At 42.3% G+C, this 20,421-nt stretch overlaps 1 protein-coding gene across 9 annotated transcripts in view; it reads right to left on the minus strand.

The window, feature by feature from the left end:
• Nucleotides 1-20,421, minus strand: part of KIT (KIT proto-oncogene, receptor tyrosine kinase) — an 81,852-nt gene that overhangs the window by 39,300 nt on the left and 22,131 nt on the right. For 8 of the 9 annotated variants that reach the window (XM_017540259.2, XM_017540258.2, XM_017540263.2 and 5 more), the window contains exons 2-4: nucleotides 7,693-7,962; nucleotides 4,504-4,785; nucleotides 3,323-3,459 (exon numbers count right to left, since the gene is read on the minus strand). In XM_017540259.2, coding sequence (XP_017395748.1) covers nucleotides 3,323-3,459; nucleotides 4,504-4,785; nucleotides 7,693-7,962 — 689 coding nt within the window. Of the gene's footprint in view, nucleotides 1-3,322; nucleotides 3,460-4,503; nucleotides 4,786-7,692; nucleotides 7,963-19,371; nucleotides 19,578-20,421 lie in introns of those variants that run through there. The other variant, XM_017540264.2, reaches the window with a different exon arrangement.

The raw sequence follows: 20,421 nt of genomic DNA on the forward strand, positions 1-20,421 counted from the left end.
CACAGCACTACCATCTCCGCATGCATATAGCCTACTCAACTCACGACCAAATCGTGTTAGGACTGGTCTGTCAGAACCAATCGTGGTCGTAAATCGAGCACTAGCTGTAAAGTAAAAGGAGCTGATACTGACGTGGAATGAGATCAAGGTTGATTCCTTGGTGAGGCTATGGTAAACCTAATAGAGTTAAATATCTGATAGTATTATAAATCAGAAAAATCCTTCTGGAAGAGGAGCTTGCCAGGATGTTCATACCCTCTGATCAACCCCAGCAAATTTAACTCAAGAAAATTGCTCAACAGAAAATAAAAGCTCCAACATGTTGGTTGCAGTGAAAATTCAGAAACGACCTAAACATATACCAAGTATAGCATTATGACTGTAAGAGAGGTGTTTACACTACTTAAAAAGCATCAATTGAATGTACCTTAAAACTGCAATCATGTGATAATACATATGCATAGGGGAAAAGAGAAAAGAAATATGAAAAAATGCAGACTATATAGCATTTATAAGGACAAGACACTTGGGACTACTGAGCATTTGAAATCTGGTGGTCCAAAGTAAGTTGTGCTATAAATAGAAAATATGTCCTGGATTTTGAAGACTTAGTATTAAAAAAATGTAAAACATCTCATTAGTAATTTTCATGTTTCATTACATTATGAAATAATATTGTAGATACATTGGGTCAAATACAATATATTATTAAAATCTATTTTACCTTCATTTTTTGTAATGTGCCTACTAGAAAATGTAAAATTACACGTAAGGTTCATGTATTTCTATTACACAACATTGCTGTCTATGATAGCAATGCCGTGTAATGGGATTATACCTATTTTTTTATGTTATCATATGATAGTGGGATTGTGCCTATTTTTTAATGTTATTATAGTTTTAGAAATTTTTTTAAAGTAAGCACGCATAAAAGTTGACTGAAGTTGAATGTTGCAAACTAAAAAGAACAGAAACCTCTTTTGCTGTTAACTGTGAGATCTTAGGTAAGTCAGGAACATCACTAGTCTTATCTTAGCTTTTGTTTCTAAAAGGATATATGGGAACGAAACTATTTTTTAAAGGCTTGTAGTTTGGAACACTTTGTAGATCTGCTACTACCCCCTTCTAAGACAATCTTCTAATAATTGGCAGAAATCTACCATTTCACAGCATAAGATTAATTGTCAAGAAGATATAAGAGCAAGGTGAAGTGACATTTTCAAACTGGCTTTTCCTAGTCTGTAGTTCACAGACTTCTCTACAAAGGCAGAGTGACAACGGACAGATAACACACCAAAGTCTCAATTTAGGATTATCTTCCTTCTAGTTCTTTCAAGAGCCCAAGAGTCCACAATAGAGCTCAAACAGGAACACTGAACTTGTTAGGGCCCAAAGGAATAGTGTGGTCTTAAGAGATGCAGCATGAACGTCCAAACCCAAAGACCAAAATTTAGGATACTGACAAAGATTCTGATTACAAGCAAGTAAAAATACGAAGGTTTAGAGGCATTAAGAAAGCTAACCAAGATTAACAGTACTGAACAAACCTCAAGACTCTCTTGCGCTTAAACAAACAATTGCAACACTAAAAAATCATTTTACCTTAAATTACATTGTGTGTTAAGCCTATTCCAAAGGGTCAGAATCAAATATTATGGATTTTTTTGAATAATTTGATAGTGCTAACAGTATTCCAAATTAAGCCAAAAGATATCAATAAAAGATTCATAGATGAACCTTGGCAGACAGCCATGAGCCCCATCTGCAAGTCACACATTACATATTGTTTGCACGTGATTTGGTTTTCCTTAACCCTTGGAGGTGCACACTGGGATTTCCCCAAAGAGCTCCTAACACTGACGGCTTATCTACCAGCACCAGTGGATTAATTGGGAATGGCATGCAGGGCTCCTGGGAGAAATAGTTCAGAACAAAACTGCCTGGGGCAATTTAATTTCTCATCTCAAAAAGGGCAATTTTCAAGTTATACAGAGGCTCAAATGCACACCCAGTCTAAATCGTTCTCTCATGTGAAATAAAAGATTATAGAAAGCCAATTAATATGGGATTGTATTCTGTAAGGTTAGCCAAAAATCCATACATACACTATTGTTTTTATTACATTATATGATACAAAAACTAAAATGTTTCTCTGAGTCATTGGTTTGAAAGAATAAGTCTACGGTACAATCCATTCTCCCAGTCAATGGCAGCTCCATTTAGCAAGATATCATCCATCACAGGTCTACAGGAATATCATCACAATGTCTTTGCATTATGGGAATTACCATGGTTATTTGTTTAGCAAAGAATTTTTTAAACAGGCATAAAATTGCCAATGTTGAATATAGGGCACGAGGAGGAGGAAGGGGAAGAGGAGGACAAGGAAAATACAGTATTTATTTTTTCCAATGTAATGCATACATATGTAATGAACAAAAACCACTGTGCTAGCTAATTAACTAGATGGCCAAGATTACTCAAAGAAAAATTACTGAAAGCTTAGTCAATGGGAAATTTAAAGCAAAATATTTGGATATTAAGACAGCAGTGTAAAAGCTCTATGAGCATTTAGAGAAAACTTCAAATATAACTAGCTAAAACTTATTTAATTTTAAGATACACTTAACCCAATATCTGAGGTATAATAGGCATTGAATATGCATTTGTTAAACGAATAAGAATGCAAACATGCCCAAATGTTTCAGATTAAAGATAACGATTTTATAAATAGTGACTAAAACAAATAGAAAACCATTAGTAACTTAATCTCAGGTAACCAGCCTCAGAGGAGGAAATCAGATCCTTACAAAAAGAAACCCATCTTCAAATGGATAGGCCAATTTGTGGGCAAGGCAAGGGCTTTCTGGTGAATACCTGAGACTGTCTATTCTTTTTAAACATGGAAGGAAAAAAACTGGCAACTCTTTTCTCTATTTTAAATAGTCTGGCCTAAACAGTATCAATAATAGCTTTAAATCAAACTGTTCATGCAGTTAACCATGTTTTTTAAGACCCTAACCAAGTTTTTCAAAGAAACAGCATGAAGTAATCACATGAATCTGAAGTTCTCTCTTCAAGTTTCTCAAAATAAATGTATAAAATGAAATTTAGTTGTTACCAATAATAAATGCATGTATCTCCATGTGGAGGTATGAAAGGCGGAAATATACAAACCCAACATGTTCCCAAGACAATCCACCTCCGGCAGACTCAGCAGCAAAGGCAGCTCCAGGACAGACTCTGCTTAAAGAGAAACCTTATCATCTCCTACAGAGACAGAACACTATGCTGAGAAAAAAGAATGAAGTGATTCACTCACCAGACTGTTTTCTTTTTTCCATGATGAGTACACAGAACTAGACACATCTTTTATTGTGCATGTCACTGTGAATTCTTCCCCTTCCCTAAGAAGATAGCTTGCTTTGGACACAGACACAACAGGTACAGCTTTGAAGGCTAGAATGAAAAGAAATGTGGCTCCTCAAATAATTTGTTGTATTACAGAACAAAATTCTGATTTACCATTTCTCCTCAAATGTGTACAGCTTACTTTGTCATCTTTTAAATAAAACAGATGGTGGTAACCTATCTGTTCTACTTGCATATCTGAAGGTATCAACAATTAAATCATGTATCCTTCAAGTATATTTACTACTATTGAGTGAAAAACGCAGAAATGCCCACTGTGAGATTATAATGCTTCTGGAAAATGCTTTTTCAAAACCAAGCAGAAGCCCTAGCACAGGGAAGCTGCTTTAATCTTTACTTCAGACAACCTTGATGGTGTCATGAGGACAACTACTTATATTCTTTTAAGCAAACAGGCGTCTTTCCCATGCAAATCCTACCTTGCTTACTTCTGGAAATCCCAGGTTTTAAATAATCAAACTTTCCTTAAGTTCAATAAGTTTCAAAAGCCTTAATAAAAACTGTACTCAATAGCTGTATGTCAACTGGTGTTGAATTAGATGATCTGAGATTTAAAACCTAGATTATCTTCCAGCTAATGAAATATTCTACAAAATGCCACAATAGAAACAAGTTCCACTGTCAACTGGAATTTTCCTTCTCAGATCTCAAACAGTTTAAGAATGTATTACAATTAATCAGTGGAAGGGAAAGCCAATTCATATGTCAATAGTAAATCAAAGAATGAATAATCTGCATGCTAATCTTTTCAACCAATGTAATTCAAGCTTCCCAAAGGGTTTCTCTTGGAAGGAATACTTGATGCAATTATGAAACTTTGGGCTGACCTAAGTCAGTCCAGTCTAAGTGCCAATCTGTGGCAGAACCTCTATTAGAGGCAGTCATGGAACCGCCACATGGGTTCAGGACCATGAAATAAACTCACAAGCAGATGACATTTTTTGAAACCGGGGGAACTATGAAGAGCCAGCTCCCTGATTGACTACACTAAGGTGGACCAACGAGAAGTGAAGTATTCTTTAGACGAGTGAGTTTTCAACTCCCAGAGGCCGATTAATAAAGGGCCAGTACCTGGCCTCACTTTCAGGATGAATTTCTCCGACAGCTTTGACTGGCCCTCCCAGTCCGCGGAACAATGCAGACAGAGCCGATGGTAGGCGCGTTTCACACTTTTGATCGTGATGCCAGCCTTGGGGTCAGGAACAAACCTCAAGTCCTTGGGAATAGGCTTCCCCTGGCACCCCTTGAGGGAATAGTTGGTCACTTCTGGGTCTGTGAGAGGACAGCGGACCAGCGTGTCATTGTCTTCTTTCCCATACAAGGAGCGGTCAACAAGGAAAAGCTTGTCAGGATCTGTAGAAGCATATCCAAAATTAGTAGTTGGCATGGCTGGGGACAGACACTGAAAACAGTTTCTAAAAGATCTAATATGTTGTCTTTCACGACTAATGGTCCAGGTGACTGCTTTTTGTTTCTGTGTAAACAAAAGCAACATTTATACATCTAGTACTATTGAGAATTAACATTTATTAAATGCTTTCTATATATCATGCACTAAGCTTGGACCATTACACTTAATCGCAATCTTCAAAATGCCCCTCAGTGATCAGTGCCATCATTACTGTCATTTCATAGATGAAACTGAGGTGTCATGAAAGCAACCCTCCTAACGTGACATGACCTGGAAATGGCTGAGTGAAACTCAAACCCAGGTCAACAGAGAGCAACACTTGAGCTCTTAAAACTTTGTTTTTAAGGAAACAACATTTAGGAAATGTTGTTTACAACTCCAGGGTTCATCGGCCAATAAGCCAGCGTGGTGATTCCCAGTGAGAGCAGGAAAGGCTTCCTCCTTGTAACCCCTTGGTGCAGGGCCCTTTCCAGCGTTTCCCGTCTCCAGAGACTTTCACCTTCCAAAGAGAATCTAGAAAACTCTCAGCAGGCCACCCAGTACCCATCATAGATAGGTGAGCCTCATTTGATTCATATTCCTCTGAAGAAACATAAATGTAACTTCTGGAAATCAAATAATTTCAAATGCACAAAGGGAGGCTATGAGTTTTAGGAATGGTGTGGCAAATTCCATAGTCCACCAGGATACTTATGAGTGAAAGTGAACACTCTTAGTTTATGCCAGGACATAGGCATAAACTGGGAGTGACCCAGGCTGACTGGGGCCTCACAGAAGCCAGACAGACCTAATTCTGTATACACAATACGCTGCCACCCTCTACAGTGTAACGATAATACAGATACATGCTTAGGCCCACAGATTACATTTAAAATCTGTTTTTAAAGTGTCTTTCCCACCCGAAAGTCAAGTGTTGCACAAACATGAACTTGACATCACTGAAATAGGCTTGTGTTTTATCCTTAACTTTCTTTGACCAATTTTGAAAAAAGTTTTCCAAGATAAATTATGCATCTCCCAGCCTTACTAATTTATTCTGCAAATAAAGGAACTCATGATGGTTGAACTATGTATGGCCCTAGTCCATGCTAGTTATTGTTCTATCCACTCTTTGCAGGTCACTTGAGTCTAGCTTCTACAATGATGCCCCACCTCCTTCATTGCTGTAACATAGATTACTTAAGTATTCGCACATTTTGCGTTTGTTATAATTAAGGACAGTTCCAAGTTACAGAAGATAACTTTGCCTTTAAAGAAAGTTTGTGAGCCCTGCTAAGAGTGATTTAACCAATTCGACAGTTTTCCTCATTTATTCAGTTGTCCTGATACTTCATTGCCACCTGGAAACTGCAGAATACCTTCCTGAATGTCAACAACAGCACATGGGTTAGCTCAGCAATTATAAAACCGTGCCCCAAGGTGAAGTGGTGACTTACCAGTCTATATCTGTTTGCAGCTACCTACTTAGGAAAGGACAACTGATAAAGCAGAGGCACAATCAAGCTTTAGAGTCAGCTTTATTAGCTCCTAATGGAGCATGTTAGAATTTGTACCACCCTGGCTCCCTAATGATTATGTAAGGAAGACAGAACAGATCATCTTATCCAAATACTGTAGTGAGGAAATGGGCTCAGGAGGTATATAAGATCTCCAATCTAGAATAAATGTATCTATTATTCATTCATGATACCATGGATAAGGCCTCTCACTCATGCCCGTTTCACAAATAGCCCCAGTCCAGGTACACCCAGACCTAGAAAACAGGACTCCATTTCTTTGCCCATCACTTGGGTATGTCAGTAGATCAGTTTTGGTTTTTTTTTTTTTTTTGAGACAGTGTCTTGCTCTGTTGCCAGACTGGAGTGCAGTGGAACGATCTCAGCTCACCGCAACCACCGCCTCCTGGGTTCAAGCGATTTCCCTGCCTCAGCCTCCCAAGTAGCTGGGACTACAGGTGCACGCCACCACGCCCTTAGAAAAGGTTATATAATAATATAAAAAAGATCCTGAAAAATAGAGCAACAAAGTAACTCTTTTTTTTGTATTTTAGTAGAAATGGGGTTACCATGTTGGCCAGGATGGTCTCCATTTCCTGACCTCGTGATCCACTCACCTCGGCTTCCCAAAATACTGGGATTACAGGTGTGAGCCACCGTGCCCAGACAAGTAGATCAGTTTTTACATCAAGTACAAGATACGCCCTGGTCCAGCATGCCTACTCTTGACAAGGCTATTAAAATCACAGACAAATCACTGAACGTGTCATAGGAAATGAAGCACAGAAATCCAACTACCATATTTCTTTTTCTTTTGTTTATAAGAGGTCACAATGTTTTTTATGGAAAACTCTACAAAAGAACCCATGACAGACATGGGATGTCTAGCTGACCAAGTTATTTTTTCTGAAATTTCCTCCTTAAGAGTGGGCCACATCTTTTTGAAGTGTCGGTCTGGTTAGGCCTTGAGAGGCCTTTGGTTCCCCGAAGTGTTTTTACTCAGTTGGAGTATCTAGTATCTCAAGGCATTAAAATGCAGCTTTCCCAAAGGGTCTAATTGATTCTCAGGGTTTACTCAAAGCACCAGCACAAATGGGCTAAACCTACTGTAATCTCATTAGGAAGAGTATCACAGTCCTCCAGTCCTCCAGTCCTCCAGCTGGGGCCATACCCAAAGCCACTGTGTATCGTATCAAAAGATGGGGGAGAACAGTAAAGAAACGTGTGTTTTAGGCTTTCTAGACCCAGCCAGAAATATTTTATCTATGGCTCAGTCATCCATATGTCATCCGAAATTAAAAGCATGATATTAAATTCTCGAAAGCACAGCATCGCAGAAAGCCAAGCACTTACCTCTAACAAACACGTAAATGGAACTACTTAAGCCGTGTTTGTTGGTGCACGTGTATTTGCCGGTGTTGGTGGCCTCTGCCTTTTGCGTGATCCATTCATTCTGCTTATTCTCATTCATTTGATCCAGGATCTCAAAAGTCCATTTGACAAAGCCCGGATCAGTGCATAACAGCCTAATCTCGTCGCCCACGCTGACTATTAATTCTGATTTTGCTGGATTGATGGATGGTGGAGACGCTTCCTCTGGACTCACAGATGGTTGAGAAGAGCCTGCCAAGAAAAATAGAATCGTGTTGAGTATGATCTTCTTCCTTGGCGAAATAAAGCACTTCTTCCAATACTGAGTTCCATCTTCTGTGTACTCTACAACAAAAATAGGACAAAGCTGCCCTGCTATTTATGGCTAAAAAGAGAGTTCAGTCTAAAACTTAAGTTCATCTAGAAAATAGTTATGTTCTGCAACCCTCAATTAGTCTTGAGGGTCACATTTGGTTCCCAAGCTGGGACGTGCTGGATGCCACAGCCTTCTCTGGGTTCAACACATACAACTGGGTCAAGTTTTCATCTGAATATGGGCCATATTCACAGCATAGACATGCAGACACCCGGCTTAGAAACAACAGAAACAAAATCTCACACTATGTGGGCCGAAAAAAAACTACTGGCCTGTCACTCTCTTTGGCAGAATATACATGACCATGACATAGAATAAGCTTTTCCTTACAACTGTGTGAATTCAGTTATTTCTATATAATTCTCTTTACATGGTAATGCTCATCAAAAGGAGAACTATTCACAAATCTCTAAACACTAAGACAGAAAATGATACACTTGTTTTAAAGATCAGATCAATAATTTCTGGCCTATGTTGGGTTTCAACCTAATCATCCTAATGCCTATATAGGTTTCTTAGATAAGAAACTAGTTTATTTAGTTTATAAAGATGCAAACTTTAAGCTCTGAATATGAAACCTGAACCCTAAAAATGTTACAACACCCAATTCATTCAGTCATGCATGCCTCCATGTATTCAAATACCTATTCATTATCATCTACAAAAGCACTATGCTAAGCTGCTGGGAAAAAGTCCATGCAAGTGTGACACATGGTCCTTACATACATTTCAGGGTTTAAAGAACGAACTGCTGGCCAGGTGCCATGGCTCATGCCTGTAATCCCAGCACTTTGGGAGGCTGAGGTGGGAAGACTGCTTGAGCCCAGGAGTTCGAGACCAGCCTGGGCAACATAGTGAGACCCCTCTCCCCACCCCTCATCTGCAAAAACTAGAAAAAACATTAGCTGGGCGTGGTAGTGAGCACTTGTAGTCCCAGCTACGCGGAGGCTGCGGTGGGAGGATGACTTGAGCCCAGGAGGTCAAGGCTGCAGTGAGCTGTGATCAAACCACTGCATTTCAGCCTGGGTGACAGAGTGAGACTCAGTCCCTCTCTTAAAAAAAAAAAAAGAGAGAGAGAGAGAGAGACAGATTTACTGTCAATCTGAAGAAAATGAAAGCAAAAGGTGGGCTGGAGTATAACCATATCATAAAGGCAAACAGGAGGAGGAGAAGAGGACAGCATGAAGAAAAGGCTTGCAGTGAAGTGAGCACAGAGCCTCTAGAGTTATACAGAAACCAGCCTGGCTAAAAAACAGGGTACCTTGCAGAGCACACGACAGGTAATGTGCGGGATGAAACCAGATCCAAGGGTCCTGAACTTCTGGGAAGGTACCTCAGGAACCCTGTAGACTCACTCTAGGTTTTTCAGCAGAGAAATGACATGCACAGTGAGATCCTAGAGAATCAACGAGATTCAAGAAAACAAGTGAAAAGTGCTGGTTGCAGGCAGAAGTAATGAGAACCCACAGTAAGGAATTAAGAATAAAGAGGAAAAGACGTAATAGACTGTCACAAGAAGGACACATCAGTGGGACGAAAAAGCAGAAAGGCTGACTCAGGGAGGACTTTAGCGTGGCGGCAGAAGGCAAGGTCCCCAGGTGAGGTGGGCTGGGGCAGTGTGATAATGAGACTCCCTGGGGACTCTCAGTCACCTCTGCAGGATGGTGAGGGGAATGGTTCATGCACATCAGATTTACGTCTCCTGTCACCATATGCAAGGTTGCAGATGAGGACTGCTCTGAGTGAGCCACACAAGTTCAGGATGGCTGAGGATCAGGGATGAGGGAATAGTCAGAGGGGAGGGTATATGAGAGAGGTGTAATTGGCTCACAGGTACAACCTGGTCAGTAATTGGACTTCTCAGCAGTGGGTTGCTTATGACCTGGAATTCAGATGATAGTGGTCCAGTGATGCCTTGTGAAGTTAAAAAACAAGATCAGATCATTAAAGAAAAGGATCTGAGGAACTAACCAAGCACTGATCTTAAAGAGCTCTTCCAGCCAAGAGGGTGCACGAAAGGGTCATGAGAGATATAAGAGAAAGAACCACCAGGAAGAAAGCAGAGAGGCTAAGTGGCAAAGAAGGCAATGCGTTACAAAGCTTCAAAGAGAGGGTGGTGGCTCTGAAGGCAGGTGCCACAGTAAGATAGTAGGGAATGAATAAAAGACCCCCAATCTGGTTACAAAGAGACCACTGGAAATCCTAAAGTGCAATTTCAGTTGAGTGGGAAGTGCCGTTTGCTCCAGGGTTACAGGCTGCAAATGCAGACATCTCCCTTGGATAGTTCTGGCAGTACAAGACAGAAATAGAGATCTATAGCCAAACCAGGCTTAAAGGTAAGGAAAACAGGAGACCCCTTCACATGTGACATAGAAAGAAGAGCGCTTGTGGATAGGGACAGACCGAAGTTACTTTAAAGGAGGGTGGAAACTGTTCCCTGCAGGTGTGTGTATGGATGACCAGTCTCAATTCCTATTTATTAGCTAGACAAATATTGCATGTGGTAGCATCAACTATAGCCCCATTATGTCAAGCAAAGTATACCCCAGATCAAAAGCCAATAAGGTCAGTTATAAGCATTACATGTTATTAGGTGCCAACAACGTGAGAAAAGATATAGAGTGAGACTCTGAGTCCACTAGGTGCAGCATCTAAATGTGGCAGCAACTCTATGGACATGCAGTGGCCAGGATTATTTTCAGAGTTGTACAGAGCACTAAATAGTAAAAACAGAGGCAGGAATAAATGAAGATGCTGTTATTTCTATTATTTATCCCTTTTAAAAAAGCAACAGTTCCCAATGAATGTGCATGATATTGATAACAGATTTGAACCAATAATTCTTAAAGAATTTATATGGCAATCTATTTCAATTAATTCCATTTTCTCATGGGTTGATCTGATGAATATAGATAATTACAATCCAGTCAAACAAACATCCTTGACTTCCTGAGACACACCAGGCCGATGCAGGTAAGTCAAGCTGTGTGACATAGGCAAATCACTCTAACTCTGTGCCCAAATTTCCACACCTGAAAAATGAGGATAAAAATACCCTCACCTCATGGAGTTCTTCTGAGAATCAAGTGAAGTAACACAAGCAAGGAGACTAAAACAGGACTGGACAGTTCTTAATACACGCCATCACAGAAAAGCAGGAAAGCCTTTTTGCATACCAAGTGAGAGCTTGGCTCCTGAGTGAGGCTGTCGAGATCTTGGCTCTGCCACTACGTGCACAACCCTGGGGCAAGTTCCTACTCAAATCTGCCCTCAGTTTCTCATCTGTAAAGTGGGGATAGTAAATGCACTTATTTTTATAAGGCTGTTATGTAAAGCTCTTAGAACGACGCTTGGGTACATGGAAAATACACAATAAATGTTAGACACACTTATTCCAGAAATGGAACTTCTTACTGGCCCTCCAAATCAGTGCAGACTCATCCACTTCCTATGCATGGGAAGAGTTCCCATCATCTCCCAAACGACTTCCTACCTGACTTCCTTCCTCCTCTCGGGCAGCACATCCTAGCAATCTTTCCCTCAGAGCCTCCTCCACACACCGGTATCCCTTCCATTCCTGCTGTCCCATCCCAGACCAGCCAACTACTTCACAGAGCTAACATCCTCTCCTAAAAGACTCCCTGCCAGCCTCCACCCACCCCACCCCAACTCATCTTCCCTCAAAACTCTGAGGTCCATCAGCTTAAACCAATATTCTTTGAACAACTCCATCCCCAGCCTGAAAACCACGACACAAGCAGCAGCAGCTAACAGTAACAGTTCTTACAACTTTAAAGGAATTGTCATGGGTTAACTTCTAGCTGCTTTCCCCCAGACCCAACCTGCTTCTCCTTAGACTGGATCCTGAGAACGTTCTTCATCCGTTGCCATGCCCATCATCCTTTCTGCCCGAGTCCCTCGGACACGTCCTGTCATGTGGAACGCTCTGCTGAGGACAGCCTCTTCATGGATGCTGTTCCCTAGCCATGACAGGTTGCGATAACCTGTCCTCACTAAATCCCACTAACACAGGCAGCCCATCACTCATTTGCCTTGTACTGATGTTCAACTGTGTCCATATCTTGCCTCCTACACCCACTCCAAGGTCTTAGAGCCTGCAGGTGAGGATCCTAAATTGTACTTTTCCCTCTAGCATTGTAATAAAAACATTCTCTTCAATCCTGAACATATGAAAGATTAAAAGAGAGGACAGGCTCCTAAACACCCAGTCCCTAAACAGATGTCAACAGTCTACAGATCTACACTCAAAAGATGACCCATGTCAATTCTGCTGCTCCACCAAGAAACGCTTGGCTTCATTAAGTCAAACAGCCATGCCATGCATACCTTCAAATATGGGGCCTCTAAATTCAATATCCTGAGTTCATGCTTCACTTCTAGAGTTTTAAAAAATAATTACAATAATCGCCACCAGAAGTATTCAGGGTTTTATTTTCAAAATAAATGGTTTATAAACTCACATTATAAAATGAAAATAGGGCCTTTATTAGGGTGGGACTGTAATATGTTTATTCTCTTTTTTAAACTGTCTTTAATATTGTTATAACAGTCTCACAATTTGTATAGAGATTCATATTAAAAGAATGCCTTTCGAAAAGGTACTCTAACTTAGCTTTGAAATTGCTCTGAAATTCCAAATTTTGAAATCTGTGTGGTAGACAGCAAGTTCTCAACAAATGTTTGTCAAATTGTGTTTTATCTACATCAGGACTTTTTGCATTAGCAAATGTACTTCCCTAATTACGTTTGGCTAAGGCTAATCTTAAGAGTTGTTTTCTGTTCCCTGAACACATGTTAATTAATGAACCAAAAAAAAGGATAGATGGCAAAACCCAGCACTCTGGAGACCAACCAGTACTATAAGGAATGATGGCTCTAAGCTAGGAACTCCAGAAACTATTCGGTAAATACTTACCCCAGGTTCAGGTAAGTCCTGAACCCAGAAAATGGCCTTTGCTTTCAAAGACCATAAAGGAAGAAGGGGACTCTCAGGAACAGTCAACAATGCAAGACTTTAGGAATAGTTCAAAATAAAAGAAATGCCAACATACCCTGTGCTTATAACCTCCCTAATCAGATACTTGCTATATGTCCCCCATCACTAGTAGTATAAAATTCAACCAAAATAACTGAAAGCAGAAACTCAAACCCATACTTGTACACCAGTATTCACAGCAGTATTATTCACCATGGCCAAAAGGTGGAAACAACCCAAGTGTCATCCAACAACTTATGAATGGATAAAATGTGGTATATACATATAATGGAATATTTCTTGGCTAAAAAAAATAACATTCTTAATACATACCACACATGGATGAACCTTGCAAACAGGCCAAATAAGCCAGACACAAAGGCATATTGTAGCATACCAGTTATATGACAAACCAAGGATAGGCTAATTCATAGAGACAGAAAGAGAAAAGGTCACCAAGGTGTGGGGAGGCAGGGCAGAGGGGGATGGACAGTTATTATTTAATAAGTGGAATTTCTGTTTGGGATGATGAAGAATTTCTGGAAATGGTTAGTGGTGATGGTTACACAACACTGTGAAGATACTTGGTGCCACACAGAATTGGGACACTTAAAAATAGTACATCCTAAGTTACATGTATTCTACCACAATTAATTTTTTAAAAACTCAACAATTCTTTAAGGCCTGGCTAAACCTAAAACCTTCCTCAGCTATCCTGATGCTTTTTTATGTGATCACACTGGCCTCTATGACAACGCCTCAATGTTGTTTTAAATCGTATCATTCAAAAAAATTAATTGCTTCACTATTTTTATTTAGTTGTTCTATACAGTTGCATGCATACTAAATAAGCATTGGCAGGAGAAGGTCTTTTAACTCTGAGCGGAAAGACCTAGAAGTTCTTATTTTAAACCACATTGACCCTGCCCAAGACATTTTTAAAGTTCAAGACCGTTAAGTTCTTCTCTAGTGCCTCTTTGCTCTTCTGCTCACACCACGAGTCATCTGGTTCTATCCCCAAACCTGCTTATGGGAGTTGTATTTGATATTTTATTACGTATAAATAATATGTATGAAATGCACATTATGGAAACTGGTGGAAAATGAGTGTGTGCATATGGGGGAGAAAGCTGCTGACTCTTCCATAACTAAAAAGACTATATATGGGTCACTCAACTAAACAAAGCCTACCACTGAATTAAATGTGGACAAACATTAGCGGATCGGGGGAGGGCCTCCAAGTTACAAAAACTTAGTGGGGGATTCTGCATTTGGGTTGTTTCACAAGTGCTCCATTTAAGGACACAGATAAAAGGAATGGCAGACCCTGCACTGCAGGTATGGTGTGTGGAAAGGATTATCAGAGCTCAGAACTTTCCTGACAAAACCATTGCTCAACCAAAACTCAAAGAGGCAGCTTTGGCCCCCTGTAGGCAACTGTCTATCTTCCATTTTTTAAGTGAAAATGAAATATGCAAGGCATATCTGTAGTTTTTTTTAACACGTCAATTCACAGACTACTTGAGACATCAGTTCTGGGTGCGGTGACCTGTGGAAGTAGGAGCAACCTGTTGACTGAGCCCACGGGTGCTCCAAGGCACCTTCAGCAGTGGCCAGCCCAGGTCAACCATGACTGCAACATCTGTCTATCCTTCGCAAAACGCTAAAGCTGCAACAACTGGACTGACAGGTGGGGGTAAAAGTAAGGAAGTCCTTTTTAAACCTGCTTTGGACACAAATATAAGGAACCAGACCAAATAATGATGAGGAAGAAAAGCCCCCACATGAGAGAGGCCTATTCTAGCTTTGGGGAAGCAGAGCAGGAAGAACCGTGACTAGGGCAGAGCCTGTGCATTGCAGTTCAGCTACTCTCCGGTTCACACAGTGTTTAACCACAATTCGTAATAAAAAAGCTAATGATTTGTATATCATACTGTTTCTGACATACTTTCATATCCCCATGGGAATACACTGAATGAAAACCAAGATGGAAGGATCCCAGTAATCACCCACAACACCCATGAGGCTTTTAAACAAAGAGATGATACTGGAAATGGTGTGGAGATGGGGGAGGGGGAGTATGAGCTCAGTGAAAACCACGAGTCCTCAAAACGCTCTCACCCAGCAGTGAGGAGACGAAATCAACTCTGGATCACCCACACGAACTGAAGGAAGCCATGAGACAGAGAATCTCAGAACTGTCCCTGCTCTACTGTGGGAGCCCACTGCACCATCGTATCAAGAGGTGGCACACACGCCATAGGCCTGTGCTACCTGGAAGGACCACAAAAGGCTCTGGGGAAGAGCTGAGCCAGGAAGACTTTGTTTATGTGTTTGCATGTGTATGTGTTTCTATGTATATTCAAGGAAAGGGAAGGCAAAGACAAAGTTCTCTAAGCATGAAGGGTGCAGTGCTTCAGGAAAAGCTAGTCCTATGGGGACCCCAACCCAACCAAACTGTGAGCTCTCAGAATCCAAAGTAAGGTCTCTGTCCAGTGCCAGGAACACCATAGGTGGTTCCAGAAGTGCAGAGCGAAGGAATGTCTACAGTACAGAAAATGTAAAGGGGCAGGAAGGGAAAGGATAATTTGTGGCATCACCCTGCAGGGCAACACTCTTTCATCTAGGATGTTTATGAGTCTTTTTTTTTTTTTGAGACAGGGTCTTCTTGTCGTCATCCAGGCTGGAATGCAGTGTCGCGATCTCAGCTCACTGCAGCCTCCACCTCCTGGGTTCAAGCAATTCTCCCACCTCAGCCTCCTGAGTAGCTGGGATTACAGGGGTGTGCCACCACACCTGGCTAACTTTTGCATTTTTAGTAGATACATGGTTTCACCATGTTGGCCAGGCTGGTCTCGAACTCCTGACCTCAGGTTATCCACCCCTGCCCTCGGCCTCCCAAAGTTGATTATGAGTCTTCTTGAAGGTCAATTTTACTCAGTGGTAAATAATTTTAAACAACATTTCACATTGTTTTACATACTGTAATACAGAAGGTAAATTCAAATGCATTTATTTTTCAGGGGGAAATACATGAGTTTTCGAAGAAACTGAACTACTTTACAACTATATATTCCCAAATGTCCACTCCAATCTTTACAAGTAGAAAAGTTATCGGAAAGACTATAACTAGAAAGTTATGGAAAAGACTATGGAAAAGTCTGAGAACATACCTGGATGGGTCACACTTTCTATTTCCAAAGATTTTTCTGGGTAAGAGAAAGTTGAGATGTATCTTTAAGACAGTAATCCAGAGATTAAAGCCCTTATTTAGGCAGAATCCATAATTAAATTCTGCTCGGGGCCAGGCATGGTGGCTGACACCTGTACTCCCAGCACTTTGGGAGGCCGAGGCAGGCAGATCACTTGAGTCCAGGAGTTTGAGACCAGCCTGGGCAATATGGTGAGAACCCATCTCTACAAAAAATACAAAAATTAGCCAGGCGTGGTGGCACACTCCTGTAGTCCCAGGTACTCAGGAGGCTGGGGTGGGAGGATCACCTGAGCCCAAGAAGTTGAGGCTGCAAGCTGAGATCAGGCCACTGCACTCCAGTCTGAGCAGCAGAGTAAGACCCCATTTCCAGAAAAACAAAAAACCTACTCAGGCTTAGGCATGAGGTGAATAACAGGTAACTGTTTGACATTGTTTCCTCCCTGCCTTTCACTGTAATACTCCCAAGTCCAGGCTTGGGAAACTAATTCCTTTAAAAGCAAGTTTCTGTTTAGCTTTTAAAAATTCAAGAAATTTTCTATCTGCATGCCAGGTCTCAGGACTACATTACGTACAGGATATTTAGTGATTTTACAGAATCAGTTTCAACATTTGGACAGTTGACGGTTTCAAGCAATAGCACTATACCATTTAAATATTACAAGATAACAGACTTCCTTACAGCATGTTCTCTCTTTTTTTTTTTTTTTTTTTAGCAGCTCCTTAAGTATACTTCAAGGTTGGTCTATAGATGATGAAAATTGACACAGGGGAATCACAGGACAGAGAAATAAAGCTAATGGTAGAGTGTCGGTAATTAACGGCAAACAAGGCTGCATCAGTAACAAAGCAAGCACTTGTGCCAACGTGTCCTCATGGATGAAATGGGAATTGAGCTCCTATCTTTTGGCCTGGGAGTACAAAGAACGGGCTCACAGCCTGGTGGGGAAGAGACTCACACAGATAATTACCATACAATGAAGCAGGTACAAGCTAAAACACAGGGCAGAGTATTATGGAGAACTGTGCTGGGAAACTAAGGCAGTGGGCAAGTGGAGAGGATTCAGAAAAAGATTCCTAGGGCTCAAACAAGTAATATGTGTGGCCAGGCTGAGGGGTAGAAGAGGAGAAAGTTCTGTCGGTTGGGTGGGGGGAGGAGAGAGACATTCAAGACCAAATATTACAGGACTAGTGGAGTCAGTGCCTAGGAGTCACAAAATCATTCAGAATTGCTGCAGGTGTGAGGCCAGAGTGGTAAGGAGGGCAGGACCCCCGGAGGCCTCCTCCTCATGGTAAGAGGGTGAGCTGGAGGTGTATTTTTGGGAGGACTACTATGGGAGCAGCGAAGGATAGGGCTAGGGGAACAGAACAGGAGACAAGGTCAGCCAGGAGACAACCAGTCAGTGACCTAGACAAGAGCTGATGAGGGAATCAGCCAGAGGCAATGGGATGAAGGGGAGAGGTGGCTATATGCTAGGTGAGCCAGGGACCTGGGGTGGACTGGCCCTGGGCAGTGAAGAAGCAAGAAGGAGAAAAACATCTCTGGTTTTGTCTTACATGATGGGAAGATGGGGTGCCAAGAGACTGAAGGCGTAAAACAGATTTCAAGGCATTTGGCCTAGCAGGCAGCAGCAAGAAGGTTCTGGAAACTGGAGGTAGGAGGTGGGGATAGGTCAAGGCCACAAATATACTCTGAAGTCTTGCTGGCACACAGAGGATAATGAGTGGTGTCCATGAAATCCCCCAGGGAGGGAGTGGAGACTACAAAGAACAGAGGGGCCAGAGGGAGATGACAAGGCCCAGGGTGGCTGAAGTAGGGTAGAGATGACAATGACTCCATTGTTAAAGGAGAACCAGGAAATTCCAGATCAGACAGTGCATAGCACCTTCTATTAGGCTGATGCAAAAGTAACCGCAGTTTTTGCCATTACTTTTAATGGCGAAATAGACAGACGCTAGAATCTGTGAGGACAAGGCTGCAGGTGGGGGAGCAGAGAAGGATAGGGAACCTGCCCCCAAGTCTCCAGGGCACAGGAGTGGCCACTGAGAGCAGGGAGGAGACAATCGCAGAACTCATACACTCATTAGCAACCCCAGCTGCACGTCAGAATCACCAGGGCTTTGCCCACAGTAGTCAAGCCAGGATCTCTAGATGCGGGGCCTGGCAGTTGGCACTGCAGAAGCAGGCCTGCCCATGGAAGAAGGGAGCTTTGTTGTGCTGTTGGGGGAGCAGCAATGGCAGGAGCCGGCTGGTTTCGGGGAGCAGGTGGAGGGAGGACCCTCGGAGTGAGTGTGGGGGACAGTGCCTGATGGTGGCATGAAGGCACAGGGTGCTCCCAGAGGACTCAGAATGAAGAGTTGGGGAGATGAACATTCACAGAGGAAGATGGCAATAAACAAAGAAGAAACTGAGGACAGGACAGCCAGAGGAGTGACCAGAAGGGCTCCCAAGCTGACCTGTGTGGGATTCCAGGCGGCTGCAGCTAGCCTCAGGGGCTGACGCACGTGTCCATAAGGTGCAGAAACCTATTTTGGGCGCAAGTCCCCCCCCTTTTTTGGACCTACTCTTCAGGAGACTCTCAGTAGTACAAAGAAGCCCATGATACATGTGGGTCCCAAGTTTCCAAGGGCATATGAGGAGAAGTGGTTCCCAGGCTCCCCAAAGCTAGAGAAGGATGTCACACTGCATGCAAAGGTACATCCTTTGCGGCGGAGGCAGAGTCAGGCTGCACCACCCCACTCCACCCACTTTCCACCCGCACACCTCCGTGTGGGTGGTTCAGCCTGGGTGGATTCACCTGTGGTTTGGGCCCTTCCTGCCTCTGCGACTGAGAGTAGTTTCCTCCTCAGGGCCAAGTCACCCCTCAATTTTCTGTTTTAAACCACACGGACATAGTACCAATGTATCATGTGCCAATCCCACCTTTCCTGTAGCATTTGCATGCTCTGCTTTTCCGTCTGTTATTTTTGTGATCTCTGGGCAAATCAGACAGACTTCATTCTGTAATATGAAGCATTTCCCCACGTAGGTTCCTTGACATTGCCCAGCTGGGAGACGCCTTTTAGTGGCGCCCTCACCTTGACTCATTCCTTCCACCGGTTCCCAATTTGCAAGCGTGCCATCTGGTGGCAAAACAAGACGCCCTCAGGCTGCTTCTGCTTTTTGAACAGCACTCCCGAGAGAGAGAACATGTTAAATGTTCTGCCTGCTTCTAAGGAAACTAAGAGGACCCAGCAGTGACTCAAGCTTCCAATGAGTGCCTTCTAGAGATAGGACATCTGTGGAAGCTTTTCTCAGTCTGGAGATGACAAATGAAATTATTAAATGTTTGGTGTCTGCTAAACATTTAATATTTGTATATTTTAGATGAAATGTATAACTGCATACTTTTATGGGTATTAGACTTGGGTTTGGAGGGGTTTTGTCTTTGCCTTCCCTTTCTGCGGAGAATGAGGTCTCGCTATGTGGTCCAGGCAGATCTCCAACTCCCGGGCTCAGGCTATTCTCCTGCCTCTGCCTTTAAGTGCTGGGATTCCAGGCGTGAGCCACTGTGCCCAGGCATAACTGCATACTTTTGCTCTTAAGCAATGTTTAGTAAAGGATGTGAAGGGGGAAAACGTACTGGCAGAGACACATAAGTTCTGGATTCTAAAATCATCAGGCAAGTTACTTAGGGTCTCCAGGCCTCATTTTTCTTATCTGAAAAATTAAAGAGGAAGTCTAAAGCCACTGACAATACTAAGATCTATAACTAAATGCTTAGAGGAAATGATAAATGCTGAGGTGTTGGGATAACCCCAATTATCCTGACTTCATCATTACACATTGTATGTTTGGAATTAAACACATAGGCCCATCAGAAGGCTAAGATAGGCCAGGCGCAATGGCTCACACCTGTAATTCCAGCACTTTGGGAGGCCGAGGCAGGTGGATCACTTGAGGCCAGGAGTTTGAGACTGGCCTGGCCAATACGGTGAAACCCCATCTCTACTAAAAATACAAAAATTAGCCAGGTGTGGTGTCAATGCCTGTAATCTTAGCTACTCAGGAGGCTGAGCCACAAGAATCATTTGGACCAGGAAGCCAGAGGCTGCAGTGAGCCAAGATCTTGCCACTGCACTCCAGCC

Source organism: Cebus imitator, unplaced genomic scaffold, assembly GCF_001604975.1.
Source record: "Cebus imitator isolate Cc_AM_T3 unplaced genomic scaffold, Cebus_imitator-1.0 Scaffold124, whole genome shotgun sequence".
Taxonomy (NCBI): domain Eukaryota; kingdom Metazoa; phylum Chordata; class Mammalia; order Primates; family Cebidae; genus Cebus; species Cebus imitator.